Genomic DNA, 23,152 nt, shown 5'->3' on the forward strand with positions numbered 1-23,152 from the left:
GATCAAGTCCTCAAGTGTTCTTATGTGGATGATGGGTTATAGCTGCACATTTTGCGGTCATGCTAACCATGATAACCTTTTTTTGACATTGTCACAAAATGAACAGACGCTTTTCTTGCTTTGGTTTGCTTGATGCACGAGAGAGGTTTCCTTGAGTGGCACGTAGCATCTGTGTAAGCCAGGACATATCTGTTTTACTTAATATGTGAATGTGAAGAAAAATTCCAAGTACATACATCAAGCGGATCATTTTTCTAATCTCCTACCAATATTCTGACCAACCTGCTAAAACAGACCTCTAAGGTAGAACATTGATAATTGCAATCAGATTTTATTGTCAGTTAACATGCTGAAAGTCCTTTTTCTTGTTGCCATACGACTTAATCGGTGCGTTGATGTGACGGAAAAAGACGAGAATTTTGAACAGACAAAATTATTGAAACAGCTGCAAAGTAAGTGTTGGATTTATATTTTTGTCTTTATTGTATCTGCAAACATGTATGTAAATGTAGCCGTTTGTTTATCCTGTCTTACCGAACAGGCTGTTCTCACCGAGGGAATATTTACCTAAAAAAAAAAAAAACAACGCGGATTAGATTGAAACGAGAACGAATCCTCAATTTACTGTGGTCTGAGGCTCAATATCAGCCTCATTTCATTGGAGGCGTGCACGTGCGCGGGTGCTGTACCCAGAACAATGTGCAGGTGCTCAAGTGCTCCACTGACCAGCCTTACAGCAGCTCGCAGTTATCTGTCTGTAGACGGATCCATTCATCTAAGTGCTAAATAAACTTGTAAACCCTGGAGGACACTGCAATGGGGACCAAATGTGTGTATGTCTGAATGTGTGTGTTTGTGTGGGCGTTTGCGTAGCCTTTCTCCTCAACGGCATCCTGTCACATTTCCCATCAGAGGGAATATTGTCTTGATCTCCATCCTAAGGACTTCCTGTTCGTCCCATCAGTAGCATCAGTGGAGCCGTGTTGCTTGTCTTGGTGCTTTTCTTCTACAGGGAAAAAAAAACGAACCTCTTTTTGTTTAAGAAAGATTGGTGCTGCTCCGATGTTCACTTGGATCTTCGTTCCACACCGAATCCCTCCTGTTTCTGCAAGAGAAAAGCTGGTCCAGCAGTTCCTCTAATAGAATTATGTGTTTGAGAATGTACTGGCCAATTTATAAAAAGATAAATAAAAAATGAAAAAAAAAAGACATACATTATTATTCCTATAAATCCCTGTTATCAACAAGAAAAATGTCAGTTTACACACCACAATAAAAATAATAATAAGAAATTGTCAATGCCCTGTTCGTGTATGAAGTGAAAGAATGTGAAACTCATACATGAATGTTGTCTTTGGCTCCTGTTCTCTTCACACAGAAGAACATTGTTCAGCATGTTTAAGGTGTAGAAATGCTTTTGTCTAGTGTTTCCATAGACACAGAGGTCTTCATATAGAAATAAATGCACCAAAATATGTTTTTTGGCAGAGTAATAAAATGTAGCAGACCATACATTCTTAAAAGAAAGCCGATCATTCACTATATTTGAAAATCATAAATGTACGATAAAACTAGAACTGGTTGAATTAACCTTAATTCGGTCTCGTCAACACATTGCTAAAAGTGCGCCTTAAAATCTAACAAACAAAAAAAAAAAGCTACAAAATCGATGATTGTCAGGTTATTTAAAAGCCCTGAAAATGATCTGACCTGCAAGATGCTGGAATCCATGTCATCCAAGAGCCCTCCTGCCTCACGGTGGTTGGTGCTCCTGGATGGAAAATAAAGTTTAGAAAGGAGTCTGGGTTACCAGCGGGTTACCAGCGGGTTACCAGCGGGTTACAAGCGATCCAAGGTCAGTGTTTCCTTCGTCTCCCAGCAGATGACGGTGAAAAGGCTCTCCTGTGTTGAGGGATGGTGTCTCTGCTGCTGAGATGGAGAGTTTCCATCGATAAAATCACGGATTCACCGGTGCTGTTTTTGTGTCGTATTCAGTGAATTATGATATTTCACCCAAATCACGAGCCGATTGGCTTTCATGGATATATAAAGAGAATTCAATACAGACCCATGTACACTAATAATATGAATTTTATAGTAGCAAATTATACATTTTTCCAGTTAATTAGAACTTTAGCCAATAGACGTATTGAATTATTAATACATTTTTAAAAATGGAACAAATGGTGCAAATTTTAAGGAAAAATGCCACTTTTTGATTACTTCAAGCAATATTTTGTTTTTGCAAAAGGTGTCATTCTAGAATTGCATATTTTTTTCTATAACCCTGGATTTTCAGCATCATATGTCTGTGGGACATAATGATAATAAATTCTATTGAAAGGCGCCTCACTCGAAACTGAGAGACACCATACAGACATTAACATATACACAAAATACACATTAAAAAAATAAATAAATAAAAGTGACCTAGCAATTGGGATCAGATGGAAAAGGAAAAAGATTAAGAAAAAGATTTTGTGATTAAAATGGGGGAATTAATTGATATTTCTAAGGTTTGGGGTGATAATAGAATTCCGGAGATGGGGAATTCAGCAGTGGCTGAATGGTGGACTCCATGGATGCTTGTATGTGTGTTTGATCATAAACTCATAGCCTTCTGCCACAGAGTGCATGCAGACGCCACCACAGACAGTTTTGACGTGTCCTGTTGTTCAGCAGCTCAGTGCAAAACAAATAGCAGCACTAATTTTACAACTCTGTGTCAGTGACGTGGTAAGTTACATTCAGGGATGTCCCATCTTCTGCTTTGGGACTTGATAAAATAATAATAAGCTAAAAATCAATCAACTTTGTCAAAGTGCAGATGTGTAGGATTTTATCGGCTTCGATTTGTTTAGTTTTATCGTCGTGAGTCGTAGAGTTGTATATTTACGGCGAGTCTTGGTGAAGCACTGCAGCTTTTTAACAGTCCATGCATCCTGCAACTTGTTGCAGCCTCTCATGGCACATTGGAGGAATTACAGGACTGTCTCAGAAAATTAGAATATTGTGATAAAGTTCTTTATCTTCTGTAATGCAATTACAAAAACAAAAATGTCATATATTCTGGATTCATTACGAAATCGTGACACTGAAATATTGCAAGTCTTTTAAAACACTTTATAACCTTAACTTTGACACTTTATATTTTATTTGTATTTCTTATTCTCCCTCCTTCCTACTATTATCTATTATTGTTATGTTTTACTTGAAACTCTGGCACAACAATTTCCTTCGGGATAAATAAAGTCATTCTTATTCTTATTCTTAATATTGCTGATTATGGCTTACATCTTAAGAAAACTCAAAAATCCATCGCAATATTAGAATATCATGAAAAAGTATTTTTTGTTTTTTTAATTGCAATATTGTTATAATGTGTTATACAATATTCGGATTTTCTGAGACAGTCCTGTATATCCGCTGGTTCTTCCCAATCTTATTTCTCCATTCATCTTCTAGCATGGTTATTTAGCAACCACATTAAAAGAATAAAAATAAACCAAAGTCACTAAATTCAAGAGAAAAGTTTGCAGATAACTGTTTGACTCCTTTTGTGTTCATTTCAAGTTATTGCTCCTGCTAAGAACAAATTAAAATGTGAAATTATTTTAGGAATAATACTATAGGAAACTAATAACAAGTCCTATTTTAATATCATGTGAAATTGTGATCGGCAAGTAAGTGTAAACGGAGGATGTCGCCTGTTAAAATACTGTTGACATTTTCTCAACTTTTTCAAACCCGTGGTTCCCCGATCTTTAGTCCAACACCTCACAAAAACTCGGAATAGGAAAAAACAAACGTGTATCACATTCAGTTATGCATTGTTAATAAAATGTCCTCTCAACCATTTAAGAAAACAAATCCATCAGAGAAATTCCCCCAATGTTTAATGGCTGACGGTGACAGAATACAGAAGCTGCTTGAAAAATGTCACGTTGACAAAGGACCCACAAAAACAGTCCGTAGGGAAATTCCTCCGACGTCTTTTAAAAATAAAGGAATACCAAAGGAAGTTTTGGTCGTATTCTTCAGTGTGGCAAAAAGAACAAGCAATCATTGAGGTGGGACAGTGAATAATAAATGCACCGTAAATATGATTTAGTAGATACTTTATTATAGCTTGAGCTTGAAATGTTATTCATTCGGTGAGGAGATCTTTCTTCACTTTCTACCAGCAGCATCCAGGATGCCATTCTTCACCACCTGCTGTGGATGCTCGGCAAATTTCAAAGGGAACTCAAAGACAATGACTCAGCATTGGAATATTGAAATGAAAATGTGGTAAAAAAATAAATATGTTAAAAAAAAATAGTTTCAAATCAGTCACATCAAAGTTTGCTTTGCCACAGTCCTTTGGTCTGTAGTGAGCAGCCTTTTTTATTTCATAAATACACATGTATTATCAAATATATTACAGATATTTGTCAGTTTGACAAGCCCTCTTTGGTGAAGTAGAATAATCATTCACTGAAACAATATAATACACTTTGCAGACCTGTATTCAAACCAACATAACATCATAAAAAGTTCTGATATGTCCAAGACTGAAATCCTGCAGCCTGTTTTCATATTTCTAACAGTTCAATGCATCCGTTTCCAGTCTCCTTTTGACAAACAGAAGCACCTCGTGTCTCAGTTGTCTCACTGTCTTGACCGTGCACCGATTTTAAGATGCATTTACTGACCTTTTTTCAATTCACTGAGGATGTCGAGCTAAAAAAGCAATTCTTTGTTGCAAGATCTACTATGTTATCTTGTTCAACTAAGAGGTTGATTTATGCTGAACATAAATCTGCATTAATTGATTGTGGTTGTGAAGCCATATGCATTGAAAAGGCCTGTAGCGTGCAGATGGAGGAGTCGGAGTTGAACGTCACGGGGACTCAACAGTTCATGACCAGATTCTTTTAAATATGACCAGAACGTGACCAGTCTGTGTCCAAATTGTCAGACAAGAGGTGGCAGGTGGGGACAATTAGGACACACATATATATATATATATATATATATATATATATATATATATATATATATATATATATATATATATATATATATAAAATGGCAACAGCTCACTTTTTTAATTTTTTTTTGAGATCAAGCGTTTTGTTTGGCAGATTCTTTGATTTTTATGCCTTTTTTAAGCATTTTTTTTATGCATTTTTATTTTTCAAGTTTTGATCAATCGTTTTTTTAACCTAAACCATGACAGACAATGTTTTTTTTCGAGTCACAAATTAGCCCTGTGCTCTTTCACGTGTGGATAAGCTTTATTGGAAATCTACAACAATTGTAGCTAAGCACTAATTTTAATAGGTTTTTTATGTCAACATTCTGTCAGTAGAGCTACTTTTCTTTGATTTGTCTTTATGTTTCGACCTCCGGGTATGTAAGTAAAGCCCCAAAATTACTTTTACCATTGCATGACATTTTCTGTCTTCTAACTCCTCACAAATGACTTCTTAAATATTCTAGTTCAGCGCGACACTTTAAACCCAAAGCTACAAGCAAAGACCAAAATGTGCAAAATGTGTGCAAAAAGAGGGCTGATGCGTTTCAAGCGCAGCATTTTGCATCTTTACACAGTGAGAGTGACGGCAACGAAATAAGGTTTCTTACTGGGTCGTATTTTACTCGTGTAAAGGTGGTGGACTGTTGATAATCGGTTAAAGTGATAGAGTTCAGTAGGTTCAGTTGCTCAAGACGTATCGGGTTTATTTCTTCTCTGTCTCGTGGTTGACAAGGTGTTGAATGTGATTCCAGACACACCAGATCTGAAAAGTTAATATAGCGACATGTTAAATATGACCAAATCAACTTTTTGACAGAGCCTATGAAATTTTGAGTGCCGTTATTGGTATTTTTTTTTTCAGTGGCTACACAAAATCATTTCTAAAAGTCATTTTCACTTTTGGAAAATTGAAAACAAAACTTTGAATTGATAATAAAAAATGGTGGTATATTTATTCAAAAAGTTGACAGAAACATATATGGAGATTAACAATTTGTGCTGTAAGTTGTTGAATATTAGAGAAGAAACTTCTGAAAATACCAAAAGAATATCTTTACAAAATAACAAAAGCATTCTTGTAAAACTACATGAAACAGCATTTAAATATTAAAAATGAATCCCATGTAAAAATTGCAAAAAAAAATAAAAAAGTATCTCAGAGAATTTGCAATGAATTGCTTTTAAATGAAGCAATGAAAAAAAACAAAAGAGCAACGCTAGCAACGAACCAAAGTGAATTCTCTATAAGTGTGAAATTGTAAACTAAAAAAGCCGTCTGTACGTACCTCCACCGAGAGAGCAAGTATGCGACCGGTAACCAACAGCAGAGCCCCAAAAACCTGAGTCCAGAGAGGCATCAGCTGGGAGAGGACCTGCCGCTGGTATCCGTACAGCCACAGAGGGAGGCCGTGGAGCCCGGCCACCACCCAGGAGCCCAGAGGAGTCCGAAACCCTGAAAGCACCCGGAGCCGGGAGGCAAAGGTCAGACGAGAGGCGTCTCGCCAGATGACGGCGTCCGCTTACGGAAGACGCCGCGATCTTACCGTCGGCCATGACGGCTCGTATGAATCCGGGGCTGCGGCTGAAGCTGCTCTTCCAGTGCTCCCCGTGTAAACTGTGATTGCACACAAACACACACCACTCCAGTGCAGTTACAAGCCAGCCCCACTGCAATAAAACACACACAACAGTTCAAACTCTTAACCTGCACAGCCGTTCTCCCTGCATGCCAGACACAAACAGCCCGGCCGAGAGGAATGACATGCGATACGGTCCTGTGGAAGCTGCTGATTTATTACTCTAAATTCTCTGATGTCTGAGGCGAGTTACAATCTTAGTTCTTGAAAATTCTCTCAAAGCTACAACTTATTTTATTTTGGATTGCTACAACCAGCATATGTTTGACTTGTTTAACATGATTGACATTGTGATTTTTCTTGTCCATTTGTGAGCTGTAACATGTCACTTTTTGTTCAATAACAGACTGCAAGCGAATACATTCAAGTAGTACATTACATAAAGAAGTGAACAACAGGATGATTAGGACACACACGACATAGTTAATATCATTTCTACACAGCAGGTGTCCTTAATTTCCTAAAAAAAAAAAAAAAAAAAAAAAAATCAATATTATGAGCCTTGTGCAAGCAGATAAACACATAAGTAGTAAAGTTTGTCATGAGTAATGACATCCTTTTTCATGCCAAACTAATACTCCTCCTGCTGCTGGTTCGGAGCGGTGCAATGATCCAGTGGTAGCGAGACGTCAGCCGTCTGTTCCTCGTGCTGCATCGGAGCAACATAACTAGATCTTAGGGGGGGTTAGCTTTCATGATAAGAAGCAGCCATTCAAAGCTGTACTTTACATGCACTCAAAGCAGTGGTAGGTGAGACTACGGCCAACATCACAGGTTTGGAGGAGGACTCTGGAGACAAGAAAGATGATGAGGACAAAGCGACAGAAGCCGGGAAGGGTTGGATGCTTTTCACTGAGGAGTCCAGAAAGCGGTGGAACGCGGTGTGTCGTCTGGAAGGAGGATTTACGGAGAAAGAAGTTAGCAAAGAAAAGGTGGGACACTGAGGGGACTGAGGAGAGCAGACAGGTATCTGCGATGCTGAATGGTTTGCTGACAGAAGCACCGAAGTGAAGACAGGGAGCAGAGATGAAGATGTTGAGGTTCTCTTTGGGAGCGACCAGGATGGAGAGGATCAGGAACGAGTCCATCAGAGGGACGGCGTGTGTTCGATGTTTTGGAGAGAAGGTCTGAGATGGTTGGATCACGGACAGAGGAGGGAGAGGGAATATATCGGTAGACGGATGCTGGAATTGGAGGTCTGGAGGAAGACCAAGGAGAAGATGGATGGATGGATGTAGTGAGAGAAGATATGAAGATAGTTGGTGTGAGAGAGGAGGGTGCAGAGAATAGAGTTAGATGGAGGAAGGTGATCAGCTGTGGAGACCCCTGAGGGGAGCAGCTGAAAGTAAAAAAGAAGATAATGAAGTTAATGTGGTAGTTTTTGTGTCCCCTTGAGGTTTGACGCAAGGCTGCAGTTTCCTGTTTGGTCATAATTGCATCACCGCTTAATGTGCACAACAACTGTCCACGTGTTAAAGGTGTAGGAATGGCCGGACCTGAAACAGCTGGCACCACAGCATGCCTCTGCCCAGGTTGTCCACCGCCACGTCCAGCCATGCCCCGAACCTGGAGGTCTGGCCGAGCTTCCTGGCCAGCCACCCGTCCACGCCTGCAGGGAAGAGACATGTACACTGAGAGGCTGGCACCCATACAGATACTTTGTCAGTTCTTACTTTTAAGCGCGGTTTTTTACTTTTAACTATTCTCAAATTGTCAATATCAGCTTCATTTTTTTTCTCCTGAATATCCAAATGAACTAATTTGCAAGAAAACAATGGAAAGATAGAAAGGATGATGTGTTGTCATTCATCTGTCTGATGAAGGGACAGGAGAAGGAATCTCACCCAGCACAAATTATTACTAAGCAGAAAGACATCTACATTATCTTCTCCTTATGTTCAGTTTTCTTAGTTTGTTCTGACAGCAGTCCTTTAGAAATCTTTACTTTTATAAAATACCTCTTGGAATTCTTATCTCTATTAGCGTCATGTTTATGTTCTACTCCGCAAGCAGAATGTACAAAGGACATTAGAAATCATTAGAAATGCAAAGCAAAACAAATCATTGTGAAGACAATTTCCTACAAATTTGCCAGACAAATGCAAGAAATTAGATTGAAATGATCTAAAAAGGACCTGCAAATAAACAAGAGGTGGTAAAATGTCAAGTGCAATGTGTGATGGAAGAGTATCAGATGTAGAAGATGCCGTGGAACATGTATGATTTCCAGACATTGGAAGTGAGGAGAAGAGTGGTGGCAGCAGACATTCACATATTCAGGTACTTTGGAGTGATGAGGATGGATAGGATGAGGAGAGAGTCTGTCAGAGGAACAGCCCTTTTAGATGCATGGAGATGAAGGTCAGAGGTCAAACTGAGATGGTTTGAATCCCAATACGTTATTGATCCCCGGGGGGGAAAATTGCTTTTCGTTGAAGGCAGCTCCTGCTACGGAGTCAAGTGGGGAAGAATCAAAATAGAACGCTGTATAAAAATAAAGAATAAAATAGCAAATGATAAAAATAAAGTACAAAAAAAGTAAAGATCAAAAGAAATAAATCAAAATAAAAGGAAAGGTATGTAAAAATATATCTGATGTACATGTGTATCTGATAACATGTGGTCATTGTGTGTATAGGTAGGGGTTGTTGTGCAGTAAAACACTTATTGCACAGAAGACAACTGATCTATTGCACATACGGAGAATTATTGCACGAGACGACTCCACCGGCAGCCAACGGACGCCGAGCGTCTGGCCCTCAGAGTGAGGACGTCTACGGCCTGATGACCTGCGATGCAGTCGGCGGTGCGTCGTGGTGGGATCGCTGTGGAGCTGGAAGAACTCCCGGCTCTTCTACACGGTTGTCAGGGTTCTGTCCCTTTCAAGTTTGTTGTCAGAGAGACTGTTTGTGTCCAGTTGGAGAGACAGAATGCATAGAATACATTGGTAGAAGGACGCTTCGGCAGGAACTGCCAGGCAGTCGGCCTGGAGGACCTTCTGCTTTTCCTTTTTTTGGTCGCTCCCCTCAGACGAATCCTCTGCCTCCATCTCACCCGATACTCTGTATCCTGTTCTTTCACACCAAGTCACTCCATGACCTCGATTACTTCGTCCATGAACCTCTATTTTGGTCTTCCCCTAGGCTTCCAGCCTGGCAGCACCCTTCTCCCGATACGTCCACCTCCGTGTACATGTTTTGGGGCGGCGTGGCTCAGGGGTTCCCGGCTCCATCTCCACGCTCCTCCAAGCCTGAGGAGGTGTTGGTGAGCAAGACGCTGTTCCTCCAACCACCTCCATGGTGCTTCCAAGTGGCTGCCAACTACTCCTTGTGCATCCATTAAAATGGAGAGAAATATCTCCCACAAAGGGTTAATAAAATGTAACAGCCAGTTGTAGAAGGAGGGTTAGAAGGAGGCAGATGTTGCTGTGGTGACACATGAAGGGAACGGCTAAACGGAGGTGGTTCGGGGGGTCTCTAATCCAAACCCAATCATTATTGAAGACAAGCGTATTCATTTGTATTGTAATAAAATTATATCTTACCGTCGAGAGCTATGAAGACAGAATATAGCGCGGAAAAGAGCGCCGGTGTTTCATAAGCTGCCCAGGCACCGAACAGGAGGCCGATACGAACATATCCTGAAACACAGCAAGCGCGGTGCTACTTATTTTTATCGATGTACAAACGATCACGCTGATTAAACAACGCAGTTTAAATGACAATCTCTCAAGTGAGTGCAATACTGAGGAAAAATAAAAAAGTGATGTATTCCTCACCAATTATATTGGGCCAGTAGAGCAGAACATTCGTCATTCGACTGTTTGCCGGGTGAACGTTTTTCCATCCGGACTCGCAGTTTCGTCACTTCCGCTTTCAACCCGGAAACGATGAGACGCGATAGTAAATACGATATTTGTTTTTGTTTTGTTGTTTTGTTTTTTTATTTTCCTCTTCTTAAGAATTCGCAAATTTATTTTTTTCAACTCAAAAATACTGCAAACGATGACAATAACATCACATGACCCAAAGCTATAACAACAGAATGTCCACGATTCTTCTTGTTATTGTTGTTGATGTTGTGATCGATTATCATATTTACCATTTTGTCATCTCATTTTGTGTGCTGTTGCAGAATTTCCTGCTTACTAGCAAAAGTGCTTCGCACTTCACTGCTACATTTTAGTTTGTTCTGCAGCAAAGCGTTTAAAAAAATTCCTGAAGAGTGAAGAATTTTTCACCTTGTAAGTAACTGCTCAGAAACACTTGCACAGCACACACTGTGCTCTTGTTTTCAACAGTGACTGTTGAAACATTGAAATATGATAGAATAATAACTTTGTTTCCACTTGGTGATAAAATCTCGCATACCCCAAAGACTCACATTGATCTTATCAACCTTTATTCACCGGCCAAGTGTGACCCTCACTGTGCACAATGAATGATGTTCAGCAATTTACACTTGAGGGCTGTTTACAAATGTAATGACTTAAAGCTTCATTTTTATATGATTATATTTATATGATTATATTTTATGACTATATTTTACATGATATTTATATTCATATTTATTTTACCTTTTTTGACATTATAACTGTTATGCGGCTGTGACAAAGGAATCTCCCCTATGGGGATCGTAAAGTTCATCTTCTCTTAAATAGTGTAACCGGATGAGCAGCTGCCAGATGCCATTATTAAATTAAATTAGTTTATTTCAAAAGGGGACAATTCAATTTCATAAAACACATGAATAAAACATGAGTAAAAAAGCCAGAATTAGCCAAAGAGGCTATTTTTCATCGGTAGTCCCCTGGCCACGATGTCAAAAATGGCAATAATATGGACAAAGACATACATTGTTGGACACAACAGCAACACAAATGTAACAAATAAAATATAATATTTACAAAATATATACAGTCAGCGCTCAAATGGACGATGAGAGAGGAGAGGCTTTAGTGTGTGCATGTGTTCACCAGCCATTCTTGCAAATATTTCTGAAATGTTTTGTAAAATGATAGTTGTTTAATTGTGTTTGGTATTAAAGAGAATATGTTGTGAGCAGTTATACAGCTATGACAAACATGCGTGTGTGTGTGTGTGTGTGTGTGTGTGTGTGTGTGTGTGTGTGTGTGTGTATGTAAAACCAAAAGAACAGACGTAGAACCACCAAGCAGCTGGTCTTGTGACACTTGGGGTCGCTGTGGTGGACGCAGCGTCACACACGGGGAGAGTCAACACGTTTAAACACAACGAACACGCTTTTATCATGTGTTAAGCCTGTGGATTCATCGACGAAATAAAGTCATATGACTCAAACCATAGTGTATTGACGCTTTTCCGAGCGATCAAGCGTATCGATGAGGACAATTCCAGGCGTGTTTACAAGTGTGAGTACAGCTGATCAACTGACCTGTACAGTGCGATCATGTGACAGAATGGAGGCGTCGCTGACAACGTTCACCCGTTCACCACATACACACACCACCAGGAACCCATTTCACAATAAACGGATAAGGCGACAAACCCTTGCGAGGACCTCGGTTCGTATCGTTTATTCCCCCTTCTCGCAATGAAATGAGGGGAGCATGGGGGCCAAAGAGTCGAGGATAGGATTCCTGTCGTATGACGAGGCCGTCAAGAGAGGTAAAGCAGCGGGCTAAAGCCATTTCAACCGCGCTAGCGTTCGCTTTGCTAACGGGCGCCGAGCTCGGCTAGCCCGGCTAGCCCGGCTAGCTAGCACGGCTAACCCGGCGGGACATCTTGCTCGTTTATGTCGTGACATTGGTCAAAGTACAAACGTGTCAGGTTTCTCCCCAAAACACGATCTCCGTGGAACCCGAACGATCACCAGTTTAAATCACCACACTTAACAGTGCCGGGGTTTGGGTTGGATTTAACAATAGCTAAGCTAATGGTTTCCCCAGCCGGGGTCTCCTCAAGCGTCTCTCCGCCGGGCTCCCGAGTCCCCCCGGCGCTCCCAGACCGGGATGACGGGCTTTTCTTCGGGGTTTCCTCGCTGTCACGCAAAGACCCAGTCGGATGGAGAGATTTTTGCACCGCGTGTAGCTACTGTTTACCGGAGAGGAGGCTGGGCTGACTTGACAGCCCCAACAGCTGGCCGGGCGTCTCTTAGCATGTATCCCCCCATTCGCCTGTCACCACATCTGTTATAAACACTTTTCGTGCAGCTACCAGTTTCCGTCTCTGGCTCTGTCATGTCGCAGCTCTGCTCGCCTTGTCGTCAGGATTTGGCCCAAAACAGACGCGCTGTTCGGCGCTGCCACTGCATTTTGTGCCCGTCGTGTAATTCGGTTTGTGGGTGAATGTTTCTGGTGGGGGGGGGAAAGGAAGACATCAGGACAGGGTTTCGTCTCGTTGATAAACTACAGCCCACTTTGGATCATATTTGCATGAGCGGAAGAGCTGGGAGAGCGTTAAATAGAGCATGCAAAGTGGATAATGTTGTTAGGCATTTATCAGGATCTTATCTGAGACGGCCTCCTTGCTAGACTTTACTCCCCCGTGACTGACAATCTTTGAACTTTGCAGTTTGGGCCGGTCCTTAGCTGTGTTTTCCTCTCCGCCTTGGATGGATGCTATACTGACATGTCCTGCTTTTGCACAGCTGTTTCAAGTGTTCACGATGACCCGCTGAACTGCATATTCTTTTTATATCTTCAGCAAATACGGCTGCCATCCAATCAATGATTCTGCCTGGGACACACAAAGACTAATTAATGCATTTGCAACCAAGATTTTTTTTTGTCATGGATTTTTAAAGTATACTGGATTCCCTGTCAGAAATAGGGCTCTATTCTTTTCTGTAAAAGCTGCATTGTGGCTCATGAATCCACAAAACCAGATAGATGTCAATGTCATGCAGATCAGAAAACAAGCAGCATGGCTGATAAAAATAATGTTAACTTGTGACTACTCTTAACTTTTTCAAATGCTCCATCTCACAGATCAAATGATGATAAAAGCATCAAAAGGAACATTTGAAACCCCATTTTTCCCATGCTTTCAAAATCTAAACCCAGGGAAAAAAAAAAAATGTTGTCACATGACTGTAAATACAAGGTCTGGCCAGTCCGTCTCAGTTTTTGTTGTCCAGCGCTGCAGCTGAGGGGTTGCCACCCAACCAGAAGCAGGTCCCCTGCACCTTTGTGAGCAGGGTTTACAATTTGCAGTTATGAAGTGAAGTGAAACTTGCATCTGAAAAAAGTAAATTCATTGCCAGATGTTCACCTGAATGGTAAAGGTTTCTCGAGGTTTATTCATCACTCGCAAATTTTTCATTCGCAAATTGAACTGATTTTGTTGTTTTTGGACACCTCGGCTTGACTTAGTTTGATGAATCTCATCATGATGCTAATTCACTTTTTGTGGTCAGGGCTGAACTGATATAGTTGTTTTCGAGACAATTTCTAGAGATGTCTGACTACAGATTTTTTTTCTGGAATGTTATCTGATTTTGCATTGGCATCACACCACAAAGGTTGTCTCATTAAAGAGCATTCAACATCATTAAGCAACATAACCTCGGCGTAATTTGTATTGCTCACTAGCCATCTAGCTAGTAAAAGAAATGGGGAAACCTGCATGAATTCAAGTCCACAGACTGAATTCAACACTGATTCTTCATCTGCCGATCTGCAGAAAAAAATCTCTTATTACATTTGTTGCGTCTCCCAACATGACTGGCTAGTTTTACAGATGGATTGAGTATCAGGAACAGGAAGAACCTCAAGCAGTATTAATCCCTCAAAAGTACTTCGGTAGCAGCATCAGATGACTAATTTTGATGCATGTTTCTTCTCGTGCTCATCTTCATATTTGTCAGACAGCACTCGGAGTGTAGAAGAGAAAAAAAACAAGTGGCATAATGCTGTGTGCAGTCATGGCAGTATCTTTTAACTCCCAAAGCACTGCTGTTTGCATTTAGTTGTCTGGAAAAAAGCTTATACCAAAAGAAATGACGAGGATAGGACAATCATCTCAGATATAAGCAATACAGTAGAACCTCTGAAGTGTCATATTGGCAAGCTTTTTGTCTGGTTTTGTAGAATCGAGTGTAGTTCCTCAATTTGTTGTAGTTGATATGTGACACCATGCAAATAGTAGCTTTTGAAAAAAATCTTTGGTTTGGACACTCCCATGGTTACGTCTTTTGCACACTATAATGATATTCAAATGCGGTGCGGGCACTGGAGTCCAGCTATTCAGCTTTTTATGAAAAGTCACATGGCATCTTTCCTAAATCCTACAACGGGCCCAGTCACAGGCAGGAATTTTGTGGTCAGTTTTCCTGGAAGTTCACCGGAGTAGGATACGGTCACGATAAAAGCCAGGAAGCACCCTGCACTTTGATATGTTCCTGTCGTAAGCTCAGGTCCTTTTAAATGTCCTCCAGGCATATTCGTGCATGTGCTCTCCGTTAACCCCTGCTCAGCACACTTGGATTTTGTAGCTACAATATACTTTGGCTCGGTGAACCTACTGTTGTTCAATAGGTCATTCTGTGAGCATTTTGCATTTTTCAGAGAAATAGTAATCAAATGAGTTGATTTGCTTTTCTGTGATAATTTGATTATTTAAAGGAAATATTTACATCCCGGCTTATAATCGGCAAACAAGCAAAGCTGGTTCTGAGGTTAATGTACACGGATTTTGCCTTTTGTGGCTTTTTCATTTAAGTGAGAATATATACAGTTTTTAGTCACTACTTCTGAATGTTACTAACTTAACAGTCTGACATTAGCGTTTATCTGCTCTGTTTTTTTGATTGGGTCTGCCTTTATCAACCTACAAAACCTTTCTCCGTCCCTGTTATGCTATCATGCAGCTCCCCTGTTTTGGTTAGTCACGCTGTCTTTCCTCTGTGGTGCCATTAGCTCTTTGTTGTTTTGTTGTTGAATAGTCACATGCCGCATTCACCCTTTATTTCAAGTTTGAGCCACCGAGGTGGGAGAAAGAGCCTCATCCCTCTCCAAAACAGACATGCGTGGTTTCTGTCGACACATTGATCAACAGATATTCCAACAGTGGGGTTGCCACCATTACCTCTGCTGACGTGTTTGTTTTTTTTCATCACTTGCAAAGCCTAGTCATTAAGTAAACAGCCACCTCTTGAGCAAATCAAATCAAAACAGCGTTGGCCTGTCAGTATAATCCCTGATTTGGCCCATGTGACCTCAATCATTTTTGCAGACCTCAACAACAGCAAAAAAATAACATATACAACACCTTCAGATACATGAAATTAGTGACTTACATCCTGTTTTTGAAGTCTTTCTTTGACACCATGACCCGGTTGTGAGCGTCACTTGCCTGTAAAAATAATCTCGGGTCAATTGCATATTAACAAAATGAAGCTGTGGATATAAAATAGTCTTCCTGACATCAATAAAAGGACCATTTATGGAATCAGTCAAATAGATAATAACAAACCAGAGCTTTTATGAATTGTAAGGCTTACATTTCTGCCCGTGCTTTGAGAAGATTTATGACTGCTGACCCGTTAAAGCAAAAAGGGATTTTCAACACCGACCTCGCTTTGCCAAAATAGACAGTAGTAAGATCACCAGTCAGAGCTGAGAGCCAACGCACATGAGCCAATACTGTGTTTGTTAAGAAGTGCTTAAGATCTGTAAGCGTTGATGGTCTTAAAAAAGGAAACCAGAATTTGGTAAAAGCCAAAGGTGGGTATTTCCGCCTCAAATAAGATAACAAAACTAATTGACCAATATAAATGTACTGTTGTATATATCCTAAATGAAACAGTTTGTACAAAGTTTTTATATTTCATTTTGATTTATGGTCCACTATATGTATATATATATATATATATATATATATATCCAAACATTCATGGCCAGGTGGGTGTATCCTGAGATTTAAATTATTCTGAGGATATTCGATTGTATCACAATCTATCAAATTTTTTTTTTTAGAATTCATTTCTCAGTCTTTCTGTTTCTTTTTTTTGGTATAGTCTGCGCAAATTATTTTACCAGCATTGGCAGAGGTATTTGAGCATGTTAGGGACCAAGCGAGAGTTCTTTAAATACAGATATACCTCTGAAGATTTCTAGAGGTGCAATGATACAACTTCAGAAAAACTCCCAGGTCACAACAACATCTTATCAGCATTTTAATTATGCAGCACTTTATCAAGAAACCTACCAGCAGTGTCATAAAAATGGTTATAAATGTCACATCAGAGTTGTGCCAAAACCTTTGTTGTTCTTTTTTTATAAGGTCCCCATGTATTGCCATTTGAAATACCAGCATGCCTCTCTGTATTGATATTTTTTCACCAGCTCCAACTTTCTCATGACATGGGATGTGTTACAACAATTTCAGTGTGTGTCTATCTATATATGTAAATATCTATATACACCCTTCCTCAATTTAACTGCTATAAATGAGTTGAGAAAACAGTAGCTTAAGATCTAGGTCCAGTGCTCAGTGAAATGGTGAAAGGAGATTTTTAAGACACCCCTGTATGTTTCAGCCTTCAGGTGTTTCTGTTTACGGTTCATCTTGACGCAAAGTTGGCGGAGGCTCATGCGATTACATTATTTACATTATATTGCGGACACTTTTGTTCTTTGTACCAGGTTGTTTCAGTCCTGCTGATAACATCGGGCGAGCCAAATCTCAACGCTGGCTGGTATCAATGTCAGCCCAGTTTAGAGGACAGCTTGTTAGGATAGGTAATAAGTTAGGGTTGCTAAAGATTTATCAAACACGCCCTTCCTTCCAGTTATTTATTCAGGAAGTTGAAATCTGTGAATGTGTTTTTGATTTAACTGGACTTCCTCCACCTTACCGTGAAATCCTCCCTGATTGGCCGACTGCCCCTTATTTGGTCTTTATTGATATGGTCTATAGACAGACACATAAAATACAATTTGAGCAATAGCTGATGGCAGTCGAGCTGTTTAAAATCTTTGTTTCACAGTTTCTACTGTAAACGATAGACTACATTAGATGTGAGATTCAAATGAGTTATGGTCATTATTGGTTATTTTGTTCAACCAAAGTTTGTGCGTATGCATGCAGAGAGTAATCGAGGCCAAAAACCGCTGTGACTGGATGTGGCAGGGCAATTAATGCATTGCTGGGTGATATGATTGTATCAAACTTCACATGATTATTTTGGGGCATTTTATGTACAGTATTCCAAAGCCCCACTTGTAATACCAGTGGTGTCATGATTGACAGGAGGTTACACTTGTTTTACAGAATTATTTCCATCCATTATTTGCATCCCATCTTGTTATCGTACCCACTACAGCACAGAAACAGCCAAGCTGAAAGTCACCAACAATCTCCTCCTTGCCTATGACTCTGGTTACCCTCACCTCCTTCTGACCACCCTCCGACTCCTTGACCTAAGTCGTGTTGGGTTTCCTCCATTTCACCCCTTACTTTCTACCCCTTGGACACATCATTTGCTGCCATAGACACCAAAGATAAACACCTGTAGATCTGCACCGAATCCATCTCCGTTGTCATTCTCTCCAACATTACAAACTGCCTTGCTGAGATGAGAACCTGGATGGACGATGACTTGTTGAAACTCAACAAGACAACAGAAGTCATCATCACTGGGCCAAGAGCTCTCCCACCCTCTGCCCAGGACTTCTCCCTCCTCATAGATGGACGTAACATATTTCCCAACACCTCACCCTCAGTGCACAGCCAGGAAGTCATAATGGACTACAACCTCTCCTTCAAATCAGGACTTCATTCTTCCACCTCTGAAACATTGACTGTCTCCAAAGCTCCCTCTCCCACTCCATTGCCAAAATACTCATTCATGCCTTCATCACCCCTAAACTAGACTATTGCAATAGCATTCTTTATGGCCTTCCTTCTACTGTCCTGCAAAAAGTACAATACAGTCACTCCTCACTTAATGACGTACTCGGAGTTACGACGGCCGTTACGACTCTGACCGATATTCATTTAACGAAAATATCTCGAAGCTGTGACGTCAATGTATATGTGGCGGGTACAGTGGCAGCACAGTGGAGAGTGTGAGTGTACCCAAACGTAACTGTGTTCGTAAGTTGGGCCGAGGCAGCTGGCAGCGCTGGGATACAGCCGGCATCTTCTCTGCCTCAGTGTACGGGAAGAGGAATACCAGTTTGAATTGGAAGATAATGGTATTATAAAAGATCTATAGCAATAACACCAATTCTATTTTCAACATTAGGCTAGGCTAACTTGTAACTTTTCACCGACAGTCGGTTAACTTTTAGGCTACGGTAGGCGAGCCAAGTGTTAGGGTATGCGGTGTATAGCCTGTACACTTGGCTCGCCATTAGTATAGCATGCAGTATACTACTTATATATATATATATATATAAGTAGTATACTGCATATACATACATATATATACATATATATATATATATGACGATTTGAGTCGACATAAAGGGAACCCTAACGCTGAATTCGCTTTACAACGTGTTCGTTGCAAGAGAGTTTCTTCTTCTTCTTTCGGCTTTTCCCTTCAGGTGTCGCCACAGCGAGTCAACCTTCTCCATCTAACCCTATTCTCTGGATCCTCCTCTCTCACACCAACTACCTTCATATCTTCTCTCACTACGTCCATAAATCTTCTCTCTGGTCTTCCTCCAGACCTCTTGCCTGGCAGCTCCAATTCCAGCATCCGTCTACCAATATATTCTCTATCCCTCCTCTGTCCATGACCCAACCATCTCCGTCTGGCTTCTCTGACCTTCTCTCCCAAACATCTAACATGTGCTGTTCCTCTGATAGACTCATTCCTGATCCTCTCCATCCTGGTCACTCCCAAAGAGAACCTCAACATCTTCATCTCTGCAACCTCTAGTTCTGCCTGCTGTCTTTTGGTCATTGGAACAGTTTCTAGTCCAAACATCATCGCTGGTCTCACCACTGTCTTGTACGCCTTTCCTTTCATTCTGTTCGTTGTAAGAGATCATCATGGTTAAAGGAGGAGTGACTGTATATATGCAACTCGGCGGCCCAGTTACTCACCTCCCACCACGCCAAAGAGCACATCATCCCCTCCTCCAAGAGCTCCACCGGCTCCCTGTCTGTTTTAGCATACAGTCCAAACTCCCCCTCCTTGCCTACAAAGCCCTCAATAATCTTACTCCTTCCAACCTCACTGATCTTCTCCTCTGCCATCCCCCCTCCCGCCGTCTTCGATCTGCTGACTCCAACCTCCTGATCCCCATCACCATAAGCGAGCAGTGACCCGTGGGGGACCAGGTCTTAGCCGCTGTTGCCCCCCACCCTCTGGAATTCCCTGCCACCACACATCAGAAACTCAAATTCGCTGCCCACGTTCAAAGCACTTCTCAAAGCCCAAGTGTTCACACTGGCTCCCTCCCGGCTCTGACAGCCTCTTCTACTTCATTTGTTACTTTTTATTTTTTTCTGTTTATCTCTATCACAATTTAAAGCGCCTGTGATTTGCCCAAAAACAAAATAGATGTATCATTATCATGATTATTCTTATTATGCATGACTCTGGACACCCGCCGAGACGCGTCCGGCGGATGTGCAGGTGAGGAAGTTCTGTCCTCGAGCCGAAGGGGCGCCGCCATTTTATACCACCGCCGGGTTTACTTCCTGATAAGGACTTGTTTTACACACTCTTGGAAGGGAGCAACTTGGGGTGTCGGGCTGCTCCTTGGGCTCACGGGATGCGTTCCCACGGGCGAATTTAACAAAATGGCAATAGAGGTGTTAAATGGTAATAATGTGTTTGGATGGGTGGCAGTTCAGTATTTCCGTACGTGTATCTGGATAATATTCAAACCGATCGCCTCGTCATCCAAGGGCTCACCAGGATGATGCCAATCCAAGATAGGCCGTCAGTCCAACTCCAAACTATTGTTTGCGGTGTATTGAATGGCAGCCGCTGCAGTTAATGCAGCCGAGTGTCCGACGATACTCCAATTCTATCAGTGCGTCACAAAAAGGACAGTGTTCCCCATAATGTGTTCCCTATGTCTAATTGTACCAACTTTGTTATTTTCTTCCACTCTTTTGCTTGTCTTAGTTGCCTGCTAATACAGAAGCTAATGTTAAGCTCATTTTTAGTATTTTCTCACACCCCATTGCTGTGTAGTGACAACAAGACTGGTACCAATGATCAGACTGAAATGTATGTAAATTAAAAAAAAACACTCTGCATTATTATCTATGTGACTCAGTCTAAATGCTGGGTAGCTGCTGAGAACCTTTCTTGTGACATGCTTTACATTTCTTCTTCTTCTTCTTCTTCTTCTTCTTCTTCTTCTTTCGGCTTTTCCCTTCAGGTGTCGCCACAGCGAGTCAACTTTCTCCATCTAACCCTAACATGCTTTACATTTAATGCTGCTATTAAACCTTATCCTTGTTGCTGTTGATGAAATAGAAATCTAAAAGTTGTTGATTTATGGGTCACGGCTACAAACATAAAGGCATTCAAAATCAATATTTTTTCGTATTTTGTTCTAAATGACAAAGCTACAGAGAATCGCCCTTCTCTGTATTTCGAGAGCTTTAAGTGAATATCTGGCTGACTGTTACAGGGATTCATCACCGATATAATCCTGGGGAATATTTGAGATGGATCTGAAAAGAGGTGAATATTATAGCATCAATTATTAAGTGGCCCAAGAAAACATGACTGTTCTCGTGTTAGTTTTGCTTCAAAACTGCTGGATGTGAACATAAATAACTGCTTGCTTACAAGTTCAAAATCTTCTTTCCTTTTTGGCTGCTCCCCTCAGAGGTCGCCACAGTGAATCATCTTGCTTAATCTCAACCTATTGTCTGAATCCTCTTCTTTCACACCAACTATCTCATGTCCTCTTTCTCTATATCCATAAATCTGCTCTTCCGATAGATTCACTATCCCTGTTCCGTCCATACCTTCTCAGTCTGGCCTCTGACTTGATCTTCAAAGTATCTGACATGTTTTGTCCATCAGATGGACTCGTTCCTAATCCTGTCCATCCTGGTCAACACGTTCATCTGTGCTGCCTCCAGCTCTGCTTCCTCTCCTCAAGTCTCCAAACTCTACGGCGTTGCTGACGCTGGTCTTTTCTCTTCAGTCCACCTTTCCTTTCCTTTCCTGATACTCTTTATTGGACATTACCCCGTCGCTTTTCTCCAGCCATTCCAACCTGCTTGAATGGATTTCTTCACCTCTTTTCCACACTCGCCATTGCTCTGGACTGTTGACCCTAAATACTTAAAATCCTCCACCTCCTTTATGTCTACCTCCCATAACCTCACTCCTCCACTTGGGCCCCTCTCATTCACACACATGTATTCTGTCACGCTGCAGCCAATATTCATATATTCAATATTCCATATTCCTCTCCTTTCCAAGGCATCCCTTGGAACGGACCTCCGCCTCTCTAGAATTTTCTGCACCAGCTCCCTCATGACAGATCACGGTGTCAAACGTCACAGTGCATAATTTAGTGCGTAGCTGTGTTGGTACAATCAGAGGTTGGCAGTTCTATTGTCTGCATGTCAAAGAGTCCTTGGGCAAGACACAACCCCTGTGTGTGTGTGTGTGTGTGTGTGTGTGTGTGTGTGTGTGTGTGTGTGTGTGTGTGTGTGTGTGTGTGTGTGTGTGTGTGTGTGAATGCTATCCAAGCTCTAAGTAATGGGGACCATTTAGTCCATGGAGAATCCCGTCTAACCTCATCTGCCAGCCTATCCATCATCCATCACCATAGCAAACAAGAAGGGGCTCTGAATTGTCAGCTGATGCAGTGTTTATTCCACCTTGAACTCCTTTCACTGTCACAGGTCTCATGCATTTCTCTTACGTACTTTCCTCCACAGTACTCTTCAGAGTACCCTAGTTCCTCTTTTGTCACCCTTCGAATGCTTTTTTGATATCTAGTAAAGTGTCGATGCAGCTCCCTCTGACCTTTTTTATATTTCTCTCGGTGAAATTCAAAGCAAATACTGCATCTGTAGTAGTCTCTCTTGCCATGAAACCATATTGCTGCTTACAAATGCTCAGCTCTGCTCCCAGTCTAGTCTCCACTACTTTTTCCCTAAATCAATCTCAATTGTATGGCTCATCAGCTTTATTCCTCTATAGCTACCACAATTGTGCACACCTCCACTAGCACACTTCTTCTCCATTTGTCAGGCATTTCCTCCGTCTCTAAGCTCGTGTTGAATAGTCTTGTGAAAACTCTACTGCTGTCGCTCACAGAAACTTCCCACCTCCACTGATATTTCATCCTCTTCAATGCCCTCCTCACTTCACCTTTACTAAGCTGATCTATTTTGGGTCCACAATGGTCACCTCTTCTACTCATTGTTCTCTTTCATTTTCCTCATCTGGCGCCGATCAATTCATTTCCCTTTTTCACCTTTACCAGCCAAAGCGGCAGCATGTCCTTCCCATCTCTGTCCGACCTAGAAGTCGGACCGTGAGTCATCGTTCACCCTTTGTTTGGCCCTTTCACCTC

The 23,152-nt window shown here is 41.2% G+C and overlaps 2 protein-coding genes and 1 long non-coding RNA gene across 6 annotated transcripts in view; 1 reads left to right on the forward strand and 2 right to left on the reverse strand.

The window, feature by feature from the left end:
* Positions 1-4,101: 4,101 nt before the first annotated feature.
* On the reverse strand, positions 4,102-10,546 carry LOC147235165 (uncharacterized). Of its 2 annotated transcripts, none has more exons than XM_086140841.1 (6): positions 10,436-10,546; positions 10,202-10,297; positions 8,154-8,266; positions 6,565-6,635; positions 6,307-6,473; positions 4,102-5,783 (listed from the first exon to the last, which is right to left on the reverse strand). In XM_086140841.1, the coding sequence occupies exons 1-6, from the start codon at positions 10,470-10,472 to the stop codon at positions 5,566-5,568; spliced, it is 702 nt and encodes a 233-aa protein (XP_085996967.1). In that variant the 5' UTR covers positions 10,473-10,546; the 3' UTR covers positions 4,102-5,565. The 2 variants fall into 2 exon arrangements, with proteins under 2 accessions (XP_085996967.1, XP_085996976.1); XM_086140850.1 differs by having other exon boundaries at positions 6,565-6,688.
* A 582-nt stretch (positions 10,547-11,128) lies between these two features.
* Positions 11,129-12,179, reverse strand: LOC147235166 (uncharacterized). Its single transcript, XR_015104322.1, has 3 exons — positions 12,070-12,179; positions 11,817-11,936; positions 11,129-11,653 (listed from the first exon to the last, which is right to left on the reverse strand). It is a non-coding gene; the product is annotated as an uncharacterized LOC147235166 (long non-coding RNA).
* usp32 (ubiquitin specific peptidase 32) overlaps positions 12,043-23,152 on the forward strand; it is a 52,081-nt gene continuing 40,971 nt past the window's right edge. For all 3 annotated transcript variants that reach the window (XM_086140885.1, XM_086140894.1, XM_086140902.1), the window contains exon 1: positions 12,043-12,302. In XM_086140885.1, the coding sequence (XP_085997011.1) occupies positions 12,245-12,302 (58 nt within the window). In that variant the 5' untranslated portion in view covers positions 12,043-12,244. The remainder of the gene's footprint in view (positions 12,303-23,152) is intronic.

The sequence above is a fragment of the Fistularia commersonii genome, chromosome 3, assembly GCF_037954325.1.
Source record: "Fistularia commersonii isolate RoL2024-O1a breed Wild chromosome 3, RoL_Fcom_v1.0, whole genome shotgun sequence".
NCBI classification, from domain to species: Eukaryota; Metazoa; Chordata; class Actinopteri; order Syngnathiformes; family Fistulariidae; genus Fistularia; species Fistularia commersonii.